Source organism: Sparus aurata, chromosome 14, assembly GCF_900880675.1.
Source record: "Sparus aurata chromosome 14, fSpaAur1.1, whole genome shotgun sequence".
Lineage (NCBI taxonomy): Eukaryota > Metazoa > Chordata > Actinopteri > Spariformes > Sparidae > Sparus > Sparus aurata.
In genome coordinates, this window is record NC_044200.1 from 6954563 (window position 1) to 6977853 (window position 23291).

General features: G+C 42.7%; 1 protein-coding gene across 3 annotated transcripts in view; it reads right to left on the minus strand.

The window, feature by feature from the left end:
* Positions 1-14304, minus strand: part of arid2 (AT-rich interactive domain 2) — a 39008-nt gene extending 24704 nt beyond the window's left edge. Inside the window, exons 1-4 of one of the 3 annotated variants that reach the window (XM_030440039.1) lie at positions 14153-14304; positions 11845-12030; positions 11628-11721; positions 10603-10700 (exon numbers count right to left, since the gene is read on the minus strand). In XM_030440039.1, coding sequence (XP_030295899.1) covers positions 10603-10700; positions 11628-11721; positions 11845-11936 — 284 coding nt within the window. In that variant the 5' untranslated portion in view covers positions 11937-12030; positions 14153-14304. Of the gene's footprint in view, positions 1-10602; positions 10701-11627; positions 11722-11844; positions 12401-14063; positions 14081-14152 lie in introns of those variants that run through there. The other 2 variants (XM_030440040.1, XM_030440042.1) reach the window with 2 other exon arrangements.
* Between the last annotated feature and the right edge of the window lie 8987 nt (positions 14305-23291).

Here is a 23291-nt window from a genome sequence, read left to right on the forward strand (position 1 = left end):
ACGGTTTCACAATACTGTGTACTGGTCTAACACAATTACTATTATTATTGTTATCATCTCCTACAATGACCTTTAATAGACAGAAAACTGAAGGTTATTGGATTGACCAAAAACTTCACCAAACATGAACTTGAGGAAAATGCGGATTTTGAATAACAGAACATTATTCAATACAGCAGGTAAGCAATTGAGACTGCATGATAATTGTTGATTTCTATGACACAGTATACATTGAAAACAGTATATCACTGCAATCCTAATTGAATACAGGTTTGTCTGGGTGATTTTTCTTTACTCGTTTGCGTTCTCCTTAACTCTAAATCAAGGTGCTGCTGTGATGTTGTGAAGCATAACCTTGAAATAAAGATTATATAAATTCTTTTGCATTTATACTGAAAATGTGTGTCGTGTTTGCAAGTCTTTATAGGAAACAATCGCGTCAAATATACATGTCAGATGAAAACTGAATTGATGTTTACAGTAAAAATGAATAGCCTTTAGTTCAAAAGCTACTGTATGAAAACATTTTTGATGTCACAAAGCTAGGACAAGTGCTGGAGTGTATCTAGTTTCACACAGGCCTGAAGGGAAAACAATCGGTTTTATAGAGAATACTCAAAGTATCACATCTTTCAGATATTTCAAAAATAATAAATGAATCACCCTCTCTGTAGCAAGTGCCATCACAAAAGGCTCCACACATGTACAAATTGAGAATTGATCAAGTAACCCAGTTCATCAGGAGACTCAATGTGTGTCAGGAGTCAAGAAGGCTGCCTATAATTGTTATGATTCAGTGAAGTACAAATATGGATTTTTTGAACAATCAGCCACAGTTTCTGAAGCCACATAACTACAAGTGGATTATTGAGAGTGAACGAGCAGTGTTAGTAACCACAGCTGAGAGACAAAGAGCATCACCTCCAGACACCCAAACATCAACAGAGAACTGGAGGGAAAAGCTTCACAGTACCTCCCCCACGTCTGAATAGTCTGGGAAGCGCAGAAACACCATAGTAACAAGCACTAGACATAAAAATCATGAGTCTACCGTGCGGAGGACATCCAAAACAAACAAATAAAAAACGTCCGAACTGCATCTCTGCAAGAGGTTAGTAGTTCAAAACTACTTTTAATACAAATAACACAACCACTTCTTATTGAAAAAAATGAACCGGTTGCAGCACAAACAGCTGTGAGCTAACACAAAGCAAACAATCTTCTGTCTGTGATCATTCTCCATTCGCGAGCAGTTCGCTCACTGGGAAAGAAATATTCTCCATGAGCATGCAAATACCGATCCGGGCCTTCTTAGGTTCGATAAACACCTCATAATAATGCAGAGAAATCTGCCAGACAAACAAAAACAAAACGCACACACACAGCAAAATACCTCAGCAGCGATAGTGTGGTGAACCCTGCCTGTGTGGCTGTGAGTCACCGAGCGAGCGCCTGTTTCTGAATGAGGCCCCGCTCGCTCATCGTGGCCAAGGTAATCCCCCGTCCGCTGGCTGCCGGGTGACACGCTGGACTATAAATACACTCAGCCTTCATTTGTAGAGGGGGAGAGAGAGAGAGAGAGGGAGAGAGAGAGGGGGAGAGAGAGAGAGAGAGAGAGAGAGAGAGAGAGAGTGGGGAGTGCCAGAGAGCGGCAGAGATAGGCCCCAGTCCCGACTGCAGCGTCATCAACCGCTGTCTGGGCATAAGCAGGAAAGAGGCAGTGGGTATAGACGGGTGGGGGCATGGGATTGACTGCAGCTGCTCATGTCTGCACTTCCCCTTTTTCATACATGCATGATGAGAGGAACACCAATCCCCTCCCACTTGAGCAGCAAGCAACTGCCACCCAACTGAAGCCACAACCGTTTAGGGAAATGTGTGTATTATCACTGCAAACACAGAGCTGTGTTTTCCCTCCAAAATAATACAAGTGCGACGGGGTGGGAAACCAACCAGGCTTGAGACATGATGAGCTGTAGCCACAGCCACTGTCATTAGTATTGTGTTATTTATGGTCATCTGGGTCACACCAGTGCAGATACTCCTGGCTTCAATTACTCTCAGCTGCCTGGCTGCCCAAATGCCCTCAGTGTGTCTATGTGTGTCTGTGTGTGTGTCTGTGTGTGTCTGTCTGTGTGTGTCTGTGTGTGTGTGTGTGACTGTGTGTGCGTGTGTGTGTGTGGGAGTTGGTTGCCCCCTGCTGGACGTGGACACAGACATGCAAAACACATCCACTGCCAATTTCTGGACTGAAATGTTTGCCGGGATTTAATGGAGCCGGCTGTCCAACACAGGCTGAGGGTGGTTTGCTTTGTCAATAATCACGGGACCATTTACTCACGGCAGAGCCAAATGAGAAAACGCTGTAAAAAGCTGAAGCTCATTTACAGAACGGACCATTAGTTGCCTCAAAGGCAAACTTTGAGTCACAATGGAGCTAAGAATCAAGCAAAGGGGTATGACAGCACCCATTATGAAAAACGCAGAAACAGAATAAGCGCAATTCCTCGACTTCATCCTGACCCCTGTGCTCTAATGGATTTCCTGTGACTCATGTAAGCGGCAGAGGAAAAGTCTGTTTCACCTATGTGCTCAGTGGATGTATGCACACGGATAGGCCAGCACAAAAAAAAATAAGCTGAACTAATAAAACTCCGGCCTTTCATAAGAGCAAAGCACTTCCATTTCAGTTATCAGCTGGCCAATCTCAATGGCACGCTCCTTAAGCGGTTAGCAGCGTTTCCTGGGTTCAAACTAGGCATCTGCCAGAGAAGAATGTTCACGCTGCCAAAACAGGTGATACTCGTCAAGGAAAAGATGCACTTTGCAGGATAGCTGTTCAGACTGGTGGCACACAGACTACTGGGAAATAAACTTGATGATCACTCAAGTATTTTCTACCTTGGACTTATTCTGGTTTAAAGCTCCAGCTGCAGCTGTGATGTCCCACAGTGAACACGTAACCTATGCGAACCATTGACCCATGTATGCATGTCGTAGGGTTGCGTGTCTATAAAATTTGTTCGTGTGGGTTGATTAACACCTGAAGACTACAGTGAGCCAGATAAAGTTACAAAGTAAATGTTGACATGGTGATCACGACTCCACAGCGGAAGCCAGCTAGAGTTATTTCCTGTAAATCCATAAATTAAATTTAACAAAATACTGATCCTTTTCTGTAGAACAAACAGCTGCGTACAGCTCATGTAAAAAATATTAAACGTTTTTTACGTTTGTCGAGTGGATCAATGCTCTCTCGCCACTGATTACAGTGGAAGCGTAGTGTTGTAGCAGTTCTGTTGTGTGAGCGCTTGGTTAGGGCTAGGCGATGTATCATGTTTAATTCAATTTTCTATTTGTGCATGATGTGTAAAATGTCTATCTGTCACAATTAAGCTTTTACCACATGCACAAAGAGTTTATCTTATTCAGTAAGTAATGTGGATGATAGCTGCCTACATTAGCTGTCTTAAGTCACAATAGTCCCGCAAACTTTGACCACAATTATCAACAAAGTCGTGACTCCATGTGTGGCCAGACTCCAGGTAGCTGGCTTGCTAGCTCTAGCTATCTCGTAGTGGTGGTGAGGGACTGACTGAAAAAGACTGGTTTGTTGAAGAAGTGTTATCTGTTGTTAAGGAAGGTGAAGCTATGGATGTGATAGGACAGGGTTCAGATTCTATTTGATTATCATTTGCCCACCAAGTTGTGAACTAGTCGCTAGCCAGGCTAGGCAGTAGTCTTGATCTCTGTAGTGTAACAAATTACTAATACCAGGCTCTACTTAATTGAAGCATCTGTACCGACAGTCCATAGCTCCGTGTGATTTTTTCTTTATTAACTATGCATAATTACTAGGGATGCATGATGCCATACTTTTGCTGATGTCTGATATTTTCCAACTCATTTTGGCCAAATGCTGACGCAGATACCGATATATGCGTGTTAATTTTCCCAACCTTAGTGCAGAGAACATCAATTCTCGCCCGTTTTTGAAATTAAAGTATTATTACTCCGATTGTGATGGCCAACTGGCAGATGCAGATATGCTTTTCAAAATGTAGACATTCACAGGGGGGGGGGGAAAAATACTAAGTCAACAGTTCCAGGTCATGTGGGCAAAATTAAAGTGCTATTTTAACTCCCTGTCATGTTTTGGGCCAGTGCAGATATTTCATCAGAACTTTTATTGGCCAAGACTGATAACATGCCAATCAAAATAATGAAAATCTAAATTTGAATTTTTTTGGCCCTGGTCACACAATCCTACAATGTTTGTTTGCTATTTCGGAAACACTACTAATTAACATAAGGGACAGTGTTGAGAAACAGACAGCTGTGTAGGTTTATCAATTGTAAGAGACAAAAGACCTGACAGACCATTTACTGCATAGAGTATATACACAATCTCCTCATTTACACATGGGTATCTTCTTTCTCTAAAATGTACTTCTGGACCCCTTCTGACTCAGACACTGGTTCCCATTACTTGCAAAGAACTAAATACAGAAAATAAAACTCCGGTTATGTATAAAAAAAGCACTTCGCAAGTAAAGCAACTTCCCTTCTAGTGAAGAGTTTCATAACAACCAGAGCAAACCTTTAATAACCATATCATCCATCTGATGGATAACACCAGATTCTAGGTTCCCTGTCAACTACAAGGCAGATCTCTCCATCTGCTAGTTAGCAGGGAGACTGAGTGAAGAAGATTAGGCTATCAGCGGTGGCCAACACTGCCGGAGGGTAGGTCAAATTACAGACAGGCCAAAAACACAAAGTCTCAGGAGCCTATGATGTTATCTGTGATAGCAAGTTCACTGTACTGCTCTTATTTTGTCAAACGTCCTACTATGTTGTATTAAAAAAAAAAAAGGCCGAAACCGACCAACGCTAGCCCTCACAGCCTCATCTTTATCCATAACCGGTCTTCATCTGAGCATCTCTAAAGTCTGAGCAGCAGCCCGGATGAGGCGGGGGAATACAAACACAGCTAATGCAAGCCAGATCAAAGGCCACTTCATCCAGATGTTTCAGATGAGCGCGAGAGTCTATCGACATACACAGAAAGCGGAGCAGGACCAACGAGCATGATGGTACCCAGAATTATCTCATAACCAGGTGTGAAAACTAACACCGCCAAGCAGAAAAAAAGGTAGCGAAATGCGCGTGGTGCAGACTGGGTGATAGTTCAGCGTTTTGTTTGCCATTTTTCCTCTTCCAAAATATCACCCGTTATCTTTTACTTGATCAAATGACTCAATCAGGTGATAATTTCCTTAAATGTGGTATCTGAAAATCAAAACCATTGACATTGCATGCAACATTAGGCATGAAGTTTAGCACCATTAACTTCAACTACTAAAAGTACTACTTACACACATGATTAGATAAGTAGATATATTAATAGATAGAGTGGACACAATTCCTGTAGAGTGTTTCTGTTTCACATTCCAACTTTGTCTACATTTCTATACATCTAATTAAATGAAATAACGGCCTCTCTATCAAACAGGCTCCTCTCTGCACTAGTGGCGGCGTTTGAGTTTTGGTGTCCACATGTTATTGTTGGCTCTGCAGACAGGGTCAGAGGACACCTTCAAGCTTGATATAATTATCTTTATTTGCCTTTTTCCATTTGAAATGAGCTCGTTCACCGAGTTTGAAACACTTTAATTTATAATCCACTTGCAGCGGGCTGGAAAATGGAGGGAAAGTATGTCATGCTCAGATTCACATGACAACTAATTGCTGAAGTCGTGAGAATTTCAGGACCCAAAAGTGGGGTCACAAGCTAGTAACGGTTAGGAAACACATGTGCGACAGATCGGGCGTTAGCAGAGGATTCATATTGAAATGAGGGGCATTCAAATATCAACTGAAATTAGTAAACCTGTGAATGTGATTGCACCCGCTTGTCTACAATGCAAACAGTTAAGGTGACAGACAAAAGTGTGGTATAATAACCTCGCTGTACAGGAAGCAGCATTTTCAGCTCTGAAAAAGACACATTACCTGGCTGTGGTTGATTCAGCAGAGAGAGGTACAGTCAGCAGCAGGTTTATTTTTTCCATACTGACTGTGGACAGTAGAAACTGTCCTTGGCAGCAGAACTAAAAGCCTAACTTGCTCATAATGTAGCACGGGTCAGAGGGTGAAATCTGATCTGTACTTTACTATTGCAACAGAGCCCTGATTAATAAAAAAAAAAAGAAAAAAGTCTACTACACATGATCATCAAATAAAAGGTTTGATTTAAAAACCCAAAGTGCCATCTGGATGAGCATCATTCCTCAACAACAAATGCCATGAGACAGGACATCCCAGAGCAACACCGTCCCCATCCATATTGTTGAACAAGGCTGAAATACTATCAATTACTTCTTTTAAATATTTCCAACCATGTGTACAAACCTCATCAAATTTCAATAGATATAAGAGATTAGAGCTAACACAGAGAGCCAAGTGAGCGGATCCTCGATGTCAGTGCCTCCTGGGCCAGATTTCCTCCCAACTGGGATGCACTGAAGAGGGCAAACAAAGGTTGAACCAGGGTTTCTGTCACCTGACTTGGCTACTGTGCTCAGTGTGCTGCAGTTCAGAAAAGAAGTCAAAGACTGTAGCAACACGAGAGGCTTTGTTTTCAAAAGTGTCTCATTCGCTCTCGAAATATGGTGCACGTCTGGACGAACCAGGGGTTTTTAATGCCGGGGGGAACGCTACAGAATTGTTGAAGTCTTAAACTAATTTTAAAAACATTGGAGATTTTGGGTATCATGGCAGGTTTAAGCAAGATTTAGTATGAGGAATAAGAATATACGCGCTGGACGATTCAGGACCGCATACATGGCAACTTTAGGTTGGTGATTCAAAGAGTGTGACCAACTGTTTGTGCCATGTTTTGCACCTTAAAAATAGGAGAGTTGGAAATAAAGTTTTATTGCTAGTCTCAAGAACGCCAACATTATTGTTCTTTGTACACAGTTGGAGTTCATCAAGTAGTAGATGGGTGTACATCTTGCACCAGACATTAAGCAAAAACACTCATCTGTTGCCCTAATTCCACAAGATTGTCCCCTTTTCTGCAGGCCACCTGGCTCGGGAGATGCAAGAACTTTTCATGCCCTCAGCAGCTATGTTTCTGTTCGACACAAATGTGCAACATCTGTTTGCTGATGCCTCCCAGTAAGCTCGATCTTTTTAGCTATTCCAGTTTTCTGCTAAATACTCCATGACCGTGTGTTTCACACCGCAGGATTTCAAGTTGTGAAGTAATCAAACATATTTGATATTTCGGATTTGAAATTGGGGAGACTCGGATTCAGTTGCCAACATTGAGATTATGTCTCTAAACCCCCTAACACTCCGGGATCATTTGTCCAGATAATCTGTTAGGACCAGCCTCTTTTTTTGAAGCACCCCCGCAATTGTCGGGAAGGGTGAATCAGACAGAACCTGCCCAATTATCTTCTAGTGTGGGGCCAGCATTACTGAAAAGTCAGGACTCTGTTTCCCCACAATGGCTGAGGGCTTAGTGCAAACCTCTCCCAAATCATTTGAAACTACTAATGGAAGAGGAAAACCATGGAGATGTGGAAGAGCACTGACTGAGAATCATCCAAATCTGCCTAGCCACAGAAAAAACTGGAAGCAGCCGTTGGTAACTAACCTAACCCATTGAAACAGAGGGCACAGCTGTAGAACATGAATGTAATTCTGGAAATGTAAAAAGCTAAAATTAAAAAAAGAATGTAGCTATAATGCAACACTGTTCTGTAATTTTCAAAATGTGCTCAAATCTTAGAACTTTCAAGCATTTCCGTGGCCCGAGACAGCTCTGGTCATTGCTATTTTTGCCACCTTCATTTTCTTTTTATTGAGCACCTTCCTTTATATCTGTAGTCCTGCTTGACAACATCTTCCTGTTTGCCTGCGTGATCAATAATACTCACTCTCACACTCCCAATGAGCACCTCTCATTTATTTTTATATATTTTGTTCCGATCCTGCTAATGAAGCGAGCCAAAAACAGCTGCATTTCATCTCTGCCCTCAGTGTGTCAGTGTGATTTGATGCCATCTCTTTGATGCAGAGTGTGAATCCTCCCTCCCCCCTGAAGTCGAAACGAAATCAGCGCCATTGGTAAGACTGATGTCAAAGCAGCGCTTCAACAAGTTGAAAACGAGCTGGAAAAATGTTTCTGGCAAGCGTCGCTCACTTATTACCGAGTGACATTCAGATATCAAATAGACAGCAGCAGGAGCTGGCACTGAACTTCAGTGCTGCTTATTACGCTGCTCTGAGTGGGAAGTGCTGACCGGAGAGAGCCACATCATGATCGTCCTATTCATTCAGACAGGGAAACTCGGTCGACAGACAGACCATCCTGTATCAGAAAAGTCACAAGTTTGACTCCTGGCAGCAGTGGAGTATCTTACGGTCCTTTAACTCATTTGAATTCACGCTGGTAAAATATTAAGCATTGGGGATCTGCACTTAATAGAAACTACGGGGCAAAATTTTGATCGAAACCTACTACTAGCCTTCAGGATATCCAATCATCACCTTACAAAAACACATCTAGAAGTTATTTCAGTTGCAGTTGGAAAAAATTCACACACAGCTCAACCCAGGCAGCCAGTGGTTACAGATGGTTATTCACCTGCATATTCAAGATTAACACCTGATATCAGCAAACATTCACCGGCTTTAAGTGTCTTTGAGTGAGACGCTGAACCTAAGCCAACTCCAGAGACCACATATCTCCTTTGCGACTGGCTATGACCCCTGGCCGCCATGTATGAGGTCAAAATGAAAATCTCTCCCCAACAATCATTTCATTATAAGCCCACTCTTGCATAGAAAAACTGGAGGGAAAGACACATTTAGTTTCTCTATGGTCAGCAAAAAGCAGCAGGAGGGAGGCGAGGATAGTCCCTCTATTATCAGCCGTGGTTATGGCAAGACAAGTCTAGCTGCCTATTCCCTCTGACATAAACCACACTAAACTGCCTTAGATAAACTTCACAAAGTAGCTCCAACGGCTGTCGCGACACGAGTGTGACAGCCAGCGTGCCGGCCGATTCAGCCATCAGGCTCCCTTTGCTCATCCACCTTCCAAAATTAATTCTTACAGGTAATTATCACAGTAGCAGATGTGAAAATGAAGTCTTCCTACAGCAGACTCATGATGTTATTGGCTCCATATGATTCGCTGCTTCGTCTTGTCATCCGCACAACAAGATATCAGCCAACTGGTATTTATAAACCACTCTCTGACATTAGATAATAGGCACATTAGCTGGTCTAACTGTGTCCTCCTAAAAGTATTGTAGAGACTCAACAAATCAGATCATCAGTTGGCTCTCGGTGACAGGTACTTCAGGCACACTCAAATCTAAGCCCGAGAGATGAAGACAAAAGGCAGATTTCTGAATTGTTGGGGTTTTACCGAGCCTTTGAGAAGAATTTCACACATAAATCAGATCACAGAAACTTAACACCTTTGCACTACAGCTACCTCCACTCACAGAACAAACTGAAACCACTGTTTTGCCAGGCATCTGAGCTTCCAAGGAAAACCATTACACTAAATATCATGATGTACTGCTTTAGAATAAATGCTTCATGAAAGCGTTCCATCATTTACACTAAATATAAAGCCGCTTTACTAGTGGTTTGTGGCGATTATGGCATCCAGCAAGTGTCGACTAACTGTTAGCCTCCATGTGCCTGATGTGCATCTCTCCTGCAGAGAAACGGTGGTTATCTGTAAACTTTTTTATGGGCTACAAGTCTCATCAGCAGTGCTCAAATTGACCGCTACACTTTCAAACTCGCAGCAGCTTGCATCAAAAGCCAACTTAGCACAAATACCCCGATAATTAGCCGCTGCTTATGATATAAACCAAGCGACCTGCAGTTGCCCGTAAAATATCCATGTAAAAAAGGTACAATTATTTCTCTGCCATGGAGGTGTAATCCCCCGCAGGCAGGTGCTAGTGATGGGAACAATCGTTACAAGGGGCATGGGGGGGGGGGAGAAAAGGAGCGCAGAGAAAGCAGTAACACCAAAACCACAAATGCCAGCTGTTGGGGAGAGCTGCGTTTACACCAGACTCCCATCACTGGCAGCTGACTGTGCCGAGGCTGAATGCTACACATGTTTGAGCGCCGAGAGAGCTGCTCATCATCAAACAGCAACCGCCCTGTGGCTACACCATTTTCAGAAAGGAATAACAATCATTAGTTCATGGTTTAGGGCCATTACAGACAGAATACTGCTTAAGTGGGTTCTCCCAAAAAAAAAACAAAAAAAAAAAACATGTCCAAGAGTAAAGAAATGTTTGGTCATATTTTCCTTTGTTAGAAAAGTCAGATCGGAGTTCTTTTGTGTGGAAAAGGCCAGTGCATGCATATCTACCACGCCATGGCTTGTGTACACAATACAGACCTTGCTTTGCCTGTCATAATATTATACCAGTGCTGCTTCCTCGCAGAGGGAAGCGGAGAGCCTAGATCCTGCTGACTGCATCTTACCATTTGTAAACACTTCCCACATGCTACCTGAGAGGAGGAGAGCTGCGTGGCCGTGCTACTTACCGAAGGTAGTACTGTTTTAAAGCAAATGCAGCGTTGGAACAACTCCTTGGAAAGTTAAACTCTTCTCCAAGTTCAATCCATTGGTTTTTGTCAGAGACCTGAAAGAGTGAGGAGAGGGGGGAGGCGAGTTGGTTAGGAGATAAGACACAGAGAACAACAAAAAGAGCGGTTCCACTGCAGCCATCTGGTATGCTACAGGTTCCCCCAATGAGGCAATATCAGTATCACTAATCAATAACTTTCTCAAACTGCAGAAAAATATCTAAAAATACTGAAAACTATTAAATCACAGGGCAGGACACTTTGTATAAATGCGTTAATTAGCTACTAATGTTTGCCATCCGTACATATTTACATTTGACACATCAGTAAGTACAACTGCCTGACTCCCTTTAGGATACTATCGTTACTGTTGAGGCTAGTTAGCACTCTAGCTAACAAGCTAACTTGACTTTTGCATTTTTGGCGATAAAGGCTAACGAGGCTAAACTCCTGCGAACTGTCTCCATCAGAGAACAAATGCTTCGGCTCGCGGCGACCCGTTTGGTTTTGGAGTAGGTTTTGCCACCGTTTACTGTATTGAGTATGGGCCTGTGAGGCCTACATTTTGTGATCAGCCATGAAGCCGAAGAAAGATGGCTATGGCGAGAAAGGAAAAATCAAGCTTCCCCTGCGCGAAAACTACCGGTAAAAGCCCGGGCGAAGCGCTATGTGCTACGCGGTGTTTCCCGAGGCCGGGCTCCGTGCCGATAATCGATGTTAAACGTGCCCGCTAATTTTGAGTCGCTCCGACTGCACTCTGACTCCGAGCGGTTGGACTCTCAATTCAAACCACACAACAACACAAGCCACCACATTGCATAGAGATACATGGCAAACTAGCACAAGGCCAACACCGACCCACTAACGTTTTTCTGCTGGGTTACACTTGTCCCGGATTACCCACACGGAGTTGTAGAGTGGTCCACCGAGGAGTCCACAGACGGCGGCGTGTGGAGAAAAATCCACTTTTAGTTCCCACTCACCTTAGCAAATCCACCTAAAGAGACGACTCTGATATAGAGAGCATTCAGATCCAGCTCTTTCCCACCCACGAAAGGAATCTTCTTGAACGGCGATCTGAGGGGATAAAACAAGAAATAAAGGCACATATGTTTAAATAACAGTTTGGGTTTGCTCGCCGTCACATGCAATGAAGATTTAAAGTTATATTTCTTGGGAATAAAGACGCCCCAATCTTACCCTCTGCTTTGGTGAAATTGCCGCAGCTCGTCCAGGAAAGCCTGTCCTTTCCTTCGCTGATCTAGTAGATTTTTCCCCGTCGAATTTGCCATTGTTTTTGCATGCAAAAACGGTTAAACCCCACTTCAGTCGCTTCTTAAGACACCAAGGATCCCATACTCCGCCGGCGCTCAGTCATTCGCGAAGCTGAGTGTTTAAAAAGTTAAAGAAATAGCTGATAGCAAGAAGAGCGGCAGCTCGCTAATAAAGACTGATGCACACAGAAAGCAAGCCCGATTCAAGCCCGGACTAAGTTCCCGCGAACAGTCACAAATACGACCGATTTACCGGTAGATTAGAAACGCCATGGCAGAATGTGTAGAATAAATGCTTTTGGTCGCGGTTGTATTCGTTTGGAGTGGTTTGACAGTGTGGTACGGACGCAGCTCCGAGGCTATCGCACACACTGTAGAGCGGCAGAGGGATCCAGTTCTCAGACAAAAAGATGTGAAGGCCGCGGAGCCCGGCCTGCCATGCGTGCAGCGCCCTCTGCGGCCACAGGCGGCACTGCACCGTCCAGAGCAGAGCGGGTGCTGGAACAATAGAGACTGTTTTCTTTTTTAGGGACCGTCTGACAACTCGTCTCTGTTTGGAAAACGGGTCAGGAGGTACTTGGAAATGTCCCGTGGGGGGAGGGGATAACACTAATTAACATAGCTCCCTTGTTATCCCAACAAGGCGGTGCGGTGGAGGGCAACCCCACGTTTTAGTGCTAAAATACTACTTTTCCTGACCGACATGAAGCCTTTGTTTATCTACAACCGGCCTCAAAATGAGTGAAAATGAAATATAACCTCATTGATATTAGCGTTTACTCATCATTTGTAAGTCAGCAAACAATTTATACAATACCACGGCAGTATTTTAACATACCATACATCCAAGAAAAATCAGTGATGCAGGAAAATGATTTCCTCCATTGACATATAGTAAAACCACTCTACAACAAAGCGAGCTGTAAGGACGCTGTATTTCCAAAAGAACTGATTCTTTCCCATATTTAAGACAGAAATAACAACAGGTTAGTGTTTCTATGAATAAAGGAGTAATTGTTGTTGACTGCCAGCCATGTGCTTTTTCATGATCAATGTCTAAAAAGCTTACCAAACTCTTAACCAATACATCTGAATGTAAATGCACATGTTTGTTTTTTTTCTGAGAATTCTTTGCTCAAGTGACATTGGTCATATTTGGTCCAAAATGTGTTTATTTCCACATCAATTAAATGTTTTTTTGTTTGTTTGTTTGTTTTTACTAATGTGTATCATGTGATATTGGATACAGGTGCAACAGGAGTGGGACTTCCTAATTGACAACATGACAAAAAACTGATTGATTTTATATGTTCATCAGTGTACCGGTCTGATTTGTCTTAAATTTACATATACAGTTACTAATGCTGCCATTCTGTTGATTTGTTACTTTCAAAAGCATTATTATGATATCAGTGTAATTTCATCACACATTCTAATGATTGTCTTTTAGATCTATTAATTGTGACTGCTGTTAAAATGTTCTGGTCCTTCACATGTAGCCACTACATTATTTATTTTTCATGGTGCAATCTGTTGCTGGGAGCTTGTGAACCGTGCGGTAAGCTGCCCCTATCCCTTGCTGACCACTTCAAAACGACTTTTATCTCACGGGATGGCTGGAAATTACTCCTGATCCCTTCTCCCTGTAACTGCCAAGCGGATATCTTCTTGATGGGGTTACATTCAACCATTACACGTACCCCTTTGCTCAATGAAAAACCTGTCACAAAATGGCGGAGACGTACGTTAGCAGACCCCATTTTGAGGAATTGACACTAGACAGCGGAAAAGTGCGTGTCCTTGCGTGTGGGTTTTTTCAAAACAGTGCTCTTCTTTGAAAACAAACTGCGGCACACACCCGAGTTCACCTCACGCCTGTTTGGACTCCACACTCGTCAACCGAATTCTGGGCTAACGAGTCGGTCGTGCGCTAGCTTGTTAGCATAGCAGGCGTGAGCTAATTTAGCAGAGTTACCACGAACCTAAGTACACAGAGCAGTGTGTGTTAATCCAATTATCCGCCGACATATCATGCTAACGACGACTTTATCTGCTGTTCGTGTCGTTACTAGACGATATCAACTTCGGTCTACTGAAGAAGTCTACATTGTTGGTGGAATTGTTTGTGCGCTAACATTAGCGTACCGTCGTCTTACATTACCGCGTCAGATTCCAGTTCCTTATCAACAATGCTAATGTAGCTAACTAGTTTTCTCTCGATGGTAGCAGCTCACCTAGAAGCTCCCAGGGCAAACACGATGTCGCATCTAACATTTAGCTTCATATAACATGAAACGCTGAGTGTTTTTTAAGCACAGGAGACCTGTCAAACTTTAAAATGTTGTGATAACCGTTAAAGGCACCGTGGCGTTCTAGTGAGCTAACGGGCTAGTTAGCCGCCGCATATGAGTCGCCTAGCTTCGCCTTGCATTTGTAATTCATTGGTAGGTTTTCAGTTTGTAAGCAGTCCACGTCGATAACAATAATGCGACTTTCTGCTTGTCAGCAAAACAAATGTATCAATTTGCATCGTTGTTTTCTATTTTGACGCGGTTTATTAAGCAGACGTTGCTACTATATAAACAGTGTAGCCTGTACATTGGACAATGACGCGCTAAAGGTGTAACCCATCTCTGTATTTGCGGACCCGAGTTCAGTTTAATATACCATTAAATACCCTCACAAAAATTATGGGAACACTTAATTGCCACAATATAACAGTTACACTTCAGGGATATCAAGCTGTCCATTTAGGAATCACAAGTGATCGTGAATCAATTTCACCTGCTTTGGTGCAAGTGAAAGTGACAACAGGTGTAATGGAGAGGCAAAAGCAAGGGAATGATTTTGCATGTGTGGGCCACAGACAGTTGCTCTCTCCTTATCCTCCCTGACTGATCCCTCCTAGTGTTCTTGTCACCATTGGTAGCATGAGGCAGTACCTGCTGCCCAATCAGGTTGCACAGTTAGTCCAGCTACTGCAGGATTGCACATCTGTACGTGCCGTCGCAAGAAGGTTTGCAGTGTCTCCCAGCACGGTGTCGAGAGCGTGTAAGAAATACCAGGAGACCAGCTGTGACACGAGGAGAGCTGGAAAGGGATGTAGTAGGGCATTAAACCGGCAGCAGGACCTGTATGTGCTCCAGATGACCTCCCACAGGCAACTGGTGTGTGTGTTTCTGACCAAACTGTCAGAAACGGACTCCATGAGGGGGCTGATGTCCTGTAGTGGGACCTGTGCTCACAGTCCAGCAGCGTGCAGCTCGATTGGCATTTGCGAGAGAACACCAGAACCGGCAGGTCCGCCATTGGCTCGCCGCTCTCTTCACAGATGAGAGCAGGTTCACGCTGAGGACATGTGACAGGCGTGAAAGTGTCCGGAGACGCCGCGGTGAACGTTATGCTGCCTGTAACATCATCCAGCATGACCAGTTTGCCATTGGGCCAGTGAAGTTGTGGGGAAGAATATCCTTGGAGGGTCGCACAGACCTCCTTGTCATAGCGGACAGTACACTGACTGCTGTTCGCTACAAGGAGGAAATCCCCAGAGCTATTGCCAGTGAACCCTGGGTTCCCTCTAGTGCCGACAATGCCCGGCCTCATGTGGCCAGAGTGTGTAGGAAGTTCCTGGATGACGAATGCGCTGGTGCCATTGACCTAAATCCAGTTGAGCACCTAGGTGCATCCGATGGTGCCAAGCACTGTCACAGACTGTCCAGGAGCTCGCTGATCCCCTGATCCACGTCTGGGAGGAGATCCCCCCAGGACACCATCCGTCAACTCATCAGGAGCACGCCCGGACATTTTCAAGAGTGCATTCAAGCACGCAGGGCCATACACACTACTGAGTCACATTATGAGTTGCTGTGATAAAATTCATGCAAGTTGGACCAGCTTGCGACTTCAGTATTTAACTTTTTTAAATTTTGAATCCATTTACCACTCTATTATAGTAGCCAATTCACTCCTGACAGATGTGCAGTTACCTCTACACAATGAGCAGAAGTCTTACATTTCAATTTTTGGCTGAATGTTATCAAAACCCTGCTGTATCATGAAGGCTTTGCTAGAAAATGGCATGCTTATTCTGGTAAACAAGGCTTTTCCTTTAGCAAACATGAGGTGCAATTTGCAATTATATGGATAAAGTAATCGTTTAATGAAAAAGAGATTTAAAGTCAAAAACATCTGCAGTGAAGCACATTTATGAATTACATCACATTATTGACCTTTTGGTGTTTGAGACCTAAGGTACATCGGAAATCCTGACATGAAGTTATTCCGGCCAGTAAATTGAAACTTTTTTGCATATTGTGAGAATTTTCTGGTTGAGTGACCGTGTAATATTCATGTGATGAATATAGTGATGTGGCCTACAGTAACACGCTTAGAATATAAGAAGGAGACTGTACATCAGGCATATATTATTGCTGTAGAGTCGTGGGGGCAAAAATATGTAAATTCTAGCTATTAAAATGTGTTCCTATTTCCAATACGATATTTCAGGTTTTGACTTTGGCCTTAATTCAGAGAAGTCTGAACATTCATAAGGAGCCTAACTGTGGAAAATTCCCAAATAGATCAAAAGAAGGCCCCACATTCAATAAGCAGAGTGTAGAGGGAATTGTAAATGAAAAGATGTATCAACGGACTTCAAGCAGATTATTATAATGGGCGCCAAAGGCACTAAGATATCAGATATATTTTCAGAGGCATTCATTAATGCACTTATCCATAAAAGATCAACCATGGTAAATTAATTTGACAGTCATCAAATTATATCATGAACTTAACAATACATATTAAGAGAAAGTAGGATTCAAGTCTGTAAACATAAACACATTTAACTCCACTGCTGTCCTTGACATCTTTGCTGCCACCTATTTAAACTACACTTAAAAAGTGATGTATGGTGTCCAATGACTGCGAATGTGTACTTGAAAGCGGCATGGTCAGTTATGCCATCACACAGAGGGCCTCATCCGATGTGACAGCCAGGCCTCTCATGGCATATGGCGCAAATGGGGCCAGTAGGCTCAAGCTGCCTCCAAGCACCCAGACAAAAGATCCCAGTGGGACGCTAAACTGCTTCTAACGTCCTTACACCTCCCTGCTCCCTGCAGCCTCATCGCCTGAGGTCCACGTTCTCTGGAGTGATGTGGGACCATTTGGTGGAAAATGGCTCCATCTTCTGGCAGCCGGGCACGGCGTCGCAGCGAGGGGACGGCTTCGCCTCGTTGCGTTTGGAACATATTGTACTTGGAGGGATCAGTTGAGAGATTTTAAACTGGATACAGTCACGGTTGGAGCAAGATGCATGCTGGGAGATTAGGGGAGGGCGCTGTGGGTGGTGGTGTGTGATCCTAATGCAGCCGGAAGATATGCAGCACAGTGCACTTGGCACTGTAGTTTACAAAGTTCTTTGGTTTATTTGAATGTTTTAAATATTTTTAAGTCAGTATAATATTACTTATGCCCAGGAGTGTTGTGGTTTACATATTTAATGAATTTTAATGCATTACAAATCCATTTTGTTGCACAAGTATGGACAAATAACCAATGGGTTGAGCCTTACAATGAAGTCTAAATTTGCTTATCAAGATAATTAATGGCAATAATGAGCATTCATTAATATTTTCACTCGTGGCTACTATGCACTTGGCTGTTTGTGCTTATCTGGTGATTGAACTGAGCATTTCCATCACAATATAGGCCTACTTTGAAATAGAGTAGCGATGCAGAACTATATAGAATACCGCCTGATAATGAATACAACATATAATGGCAGTCTATAGCTTTTTGAAAAAAATATATAATAAAGACTAGTTTTAATTCAATTGTCAGCTCAGAGTCATTTCATTCGATGACAAGATAACAACTCGCTACGCCAAGTATGATATCTTGTCATCGAATGAAATGACTCTGAGCTGACAATGCTATTTTTTATGCTCAGGCCTGAAGGTCGACGGATATATACGTGACTGAGGAAGAAATATTTCTTCCTCAGTCACGTATATATCCGTCGACCCTCAGGCCTGAGCGTAAAAAATAGCATTGTCAGCTCAGAGTCATTTCATTCGATGGCAAGATAACAACTCGCTACGCCAAGTATGATATCTTCTGTGGGCTACGTATCCTCCCAGCTGGAGGATGTAAGAATGACTGGTGGCCACAGGGAGCCACTGCAGAGGGGGGAAATGTGTTGCCGACCCCCGACCTAAACAGTGATTTATTAACTTAACATGGCAGTTTTCAAACAATGAGGAACTTGTGAGATGTTATCGCTGTCAGAGTCACAAAGGTGAATCAGGACAATCTGTCAGTCTTCAGACAGACTTCCTTCTTCATCACCTAGTCTGGTGGACTGCACTCGTGGCCAAAGCTGCATTTTAGCTGTATACGTCCAACTCATTATTTCATGCTTAAAGAAGTCCAATTTTTGAAAGAACATTGTCACCTAAGGCGAAGCGATGGGATAAATGTCCTGCATACATATACATTGTTTGTATACGTATGTGAAGAATCTCAAAGTTGTGCCTTTCATCAGTCTCGCTTCACCGTGGAGAATGACGTATGTGCAGAATTTGAGATTCACCTGCAGAAGTACGAGACATTCGACACAAGTTTGGAAACCCATCATGGTCCAGTTTGAAATTTAATTGAGTGTAACATGGAAACTCAGAGTCTTCAGTGCAGCGAAGACGTCTTGCGTTCAGTGAAAGACAGTAATTTTAGGCTAACTGTTAATAAGATAATTGAACTTGTGTCAGAACCATATCAGACACTAGTTATTATTCAGAGGGCGACCCTACAGGCGAAAACAGTTTTCATGCACCTGTCAATTTTGACATTTTGAGTTGTGTTCCCTCTGTGAAATGTCTTCCTTTCAACCAGTGGAGACAAAAGTTGGCTGTCTGCCTAAAAATAGCAACAAATGTATTCTTTTTCTGTTGTCTGTTGGCAGAATTTTACGATTTATGGAATTTCCCACTGTCAAAACCTTTGACTCTAATATGTCAACAAATTGAAACATGGACTTTGAAACTAGCTTCATCCAAATGTTCAGATGTCTGGTCTGATAATGTATGCGAATCTGTGCACTTTTAATTAGATAGTGCTGCATTTGCATATCTAACATCAGACTTCAGAACACCTGTAATACACAAACAGATTGTCTCCACGTAAGTAATCAGCAGAGAGAGTCTCGTGGTGACACCAATTACACAACAATTACCTTCAACTGTAGTGTCTCCAGGTAAAGCAGCGTGTTGTCTATCAATCTTAAAACGTGTCTGCAGTGCCTCTTCGAGGCTTGTTTGGATAATTACACTATTTTGTTATTTTTAACATGCTGATTCAATGTGACGAATTTGAGTGACAGGAACTCCCGCAGGCGCTGGTACCAATATGATTACAGTGGAGACTAACAGCCTGTCCTGGCTGCAGTGTGGGGACGGTGACCTTTACGTGAAATCATCATATTTCCATGTTCCCTCGCAGCTTGTGGGCAGTTTCTGTATCGCCTCTCCATTAAATGCAGAGGAGGTTGCAGAACAAATTGTTCTCTTCAGAGGACATTGTGGATCATCAGCAGCAATTCAGCCTTCGGGCTTTTTGTATAATGCTTTTTTCCCTCGTGAAACTGAAACTCTTGGAAGTGGAACTCTTTGGCTAAGCGTGGGTCTAAGGAAGCACTTTCTCAGGAAGAGACACAAGACAGACCAGCCCCCCTCCCCTCCTCCATCCACATGGAAAATCTGTTTAGATTTAAGTCCGGTGGGGGCCAAAGCCATCATATTAGTATTCCAGCCCAAGGTCAGTCTTCTGACCCTTCTAAGACCCTCAATGTCTATCCATGACAGACAGGGAAAAAAAAGTGCTGCTGTCTTTGGGAGGTCAACTGACATGCTCAGCTGCAGCACATCGGTGTAGTTAAAGAGGGCTTCAGGTTCACTTAGACTGTCCCTGAAGCTTGAGACCGCCGGTCTAAATCACTGTACATTACTAGATAAATAATCCCGTTCGAATCCTGGCTGGGTGTGGGATTTTCTAGAGATCCGGTTCTCCGACCATCAAACACATGTATGTCAGGTCAAGTCTCCAGTCAGGGCCCTTAGGTGCTGGCTTAAATGTGGAGTTGGTCCCCAGGCACTGTATGTTCGCTGCCCGCTGCTCTTCCAGGATAGGTTAAACTACACACTAAACATATGCAGAGGACTCATTTCACTGCGTTGTGCATTGTACGGGATAAATTAAACCTCCTTTTCTTTTTTTTTCCTTCTCGTTTTCAAGTGTATGTCCAACAAATTTTGTTTGTTTGAAATGTGTCTTTAATATGGCGGTCATAATGTAGTATCCATGCTTATTTTTTTTTATTTAAACATCTGGTCTTCCTACTGAGACAAGTCTTTAAATTTAAATATTCACGTGCATTTGTTCATTTTCGTCACTAGGGGGCAGTTGTGTAAAGCTTGGGGTGTGAATTCCCTGTTCATGAAATAGATCAGTCTACTGTCTTTATAAGATATTCAGCCATTATAATGATTTCTATACTTTTGACTGACATTTTGCAAGTGTTTTGCCGTTGCACCACCACTTTCCATTTTATGTCACACAGTGATTCAGGCCATATACACATGATACACACTTACGCACGTGTCTGACTGAACAGCGTGCAAATGTTCATTGTGGGCCTGTAATTCAGTAGTCTCAGTACTCTTTCCACAGCACAGACTTGTTTTAACAGGAAAACGCATAGGTGTAACTAATGACATTAACAGCGACTCCTCTTCATTCAAGTTTACAATTTCAGGGCCCGGCCAATGGCGCACTCAAATGGAATGCAGCCACCGTTAAAGGTGTTAACACCTGTTCTGTTAATCCAATGAAATGTCCAAATGTCTGCCAGCGCATTCTCGGCGTCTGGTCGCTGCTTCTTGCTCTTTTAGGAAGTCATATATTCCATGTTTCAGGCTTGTTTGTACAGACATAGGAAGCAGAACTAAGTGTTGAACATAAGCGGTGACAGTGAATTGGTCATCACTTGGATTACAGAATACGAAGCAACAAGCAGTTGGGAAATGTTCTTCCGATCATCTTGTAGATGTGTCCCTGCTACAAGATGATCGGAGGAACATTTCCCTCAGATAGACAACAGGATTACCTCAGTGACACCTAACTTGAGTGTTGAGGATTGGTACTTACTGTATTCCCTTTAGCTGCAATTTCAGAGTTCTGGTATAGTTTATGCGCAGGCTCCTTGTCGCGTTGTCATGACTTACTGGGACACTTGTGTAGAACTGAGTCACCTGCGCTTTTCCTGCTATGAAAAGTCCAAATGCCTGCAATGGTAAAAGGACTATAGAAGGTCTATGGTTTCTATGGGCATTCGTGTTGTATGGGATGGATGGTAGATATGTTGACAACTTGTGATTTGTCGTAGAACCATCCCTCATACAAGATGGACTCTTTTACACTACATTATATTCAGAAATGACATTCATTATACTCCTAACATTTGAGTGTAATTGCACTGGATGACAGACTTTGAGCCGTCCACATTTGTTTGCTCTTCAGGAACCTCTTTATAATTAACTGCAAAATTGGATACATCAGAGCTTTCCGAAGTTATTCAGAAGTCAGTTTTTCCAGTCGTCGAAATTATGACTTGGAAGTTATCACGTTGCAAGTCAGAAACTCAATTACCGTAACGCCAATACGACATGCACACGGCATAAGGCTGGGAAACAACAGGCCAGTGACAGTCAAAGTCAAACTTTGGTGGATCCTAGACGAATGTGAAAATACCCATTAAACGCAACATTAATGTCCAGGCAATGCTAAATGCCTTCTGCAATTGTACATAAATAAAGATTGCAAAAAACATTTCTTAGTATACAGCTTATAGACAAACACAGAGCACGTTTCTGACTGATTCTGAGGAGACTGATGGACGTAGAAAGGACCACTCAAGTTTATCCGACATGCTGTTACTGATTATCAGAGTATCAAGTCATCGAGGCTGCAGAGGTTGAGGACTGTGTTTGTAGAAGACAACCTGCAGGTCGCTGAACTGAAATGTTTAACCTGCTCAGACACAGAGTAACCCAATACTGCAGTACCAAGAAATGTACAAAAAAAAAAAAAACCCTGAAAAACAAGCGTGTTATCTGTTATCTACGTTTGTGTGTGTTTTCTTATTAGTCCACAACAGAACAATATCCAGTTTCAGGGAGCTTAAAAGAGGGGTCAGCTGGCAGGGAGGCAGGCCCGGCAGCTGCAGGACTGGCTGTTTCCTGAAGTATTTATAACAGAAAAAGGCCGAAGCGGAGGCTGCCATGGTTTCACTCCACAATGGTAAGGGTGCGGCTGAAACTCTACACAAACCTGTCCTCCACCCCCCCTCCTCACGAGACCGGGCAACCCTGAAAAGTCCCCGAAGAGATAGCTGGGACTCATCTTCCTCATTGTTAGGCTTAGTGTAGGCCAGTGTGTTGTCTCAGTGATGTTTATATCGAGACTCTGTGGAGGTCAACATCTTTTAAAGAGTTCCCCCCAAGCCTGACAACAAAAAGAAATGAGTTGTGTCTAACCTGCTTTTCATAAAAAAGCTGTCTCTATAGTGCTTTTTGTCCCATATCGTCACAATGCTTTCAGTAATTGTTTTTCCTCCCTTTTTTCACGCCATGCTTGGTCTTTTTGCTTTGTTTCTCTACATTTCTGTCTCATTCTGACGTTCCACATCCTTCTCAGCTCATCCATGGTAGTTGTAAAACTTGACCTGTGTTGCACATGCATCACTATTATCAACAACAGTGTCAAAAAGCTGTAAGTGGTCCGACATCCAACTTAACCCCTGTGTTTTCTTGACATTGAATTAGTTTTTCCCTTAAACTGTTTTTCTGTTTTTATTTCAGACTTTTATGTATATATATATATATTATATATATATATATATATATATATATATATATATATATATATATATATATATATATATATATATATATATAAAACACCAAACACCAAACATGGAAATATGAATTTTTGTCCTCTATGTTGTTCTGTTTGGAGGCAGTAAGACAGTTTTATTAGCAGAAATTCAAAGGTAACCAGACTTATTTGGGATTTTGGCAGGGACGGTGCTGCATAAAAAGTACTGTCAAAAAAGATCACAGATGAAAAGAGCTGATAAAAATTCTATTGTGTTTAATGATGTCTTACAGCTAGGGGCTCGGAAGCCACAAACACAAGTGATCTACCATTTTCTGTTGTGGACTAATGCAACAAGCCATCACGGTCACAGACAATTCTGATAAAGAAAAGAAGTCACATAATATCAAGCTGATTAAACATGCACTGTTACTGTACACA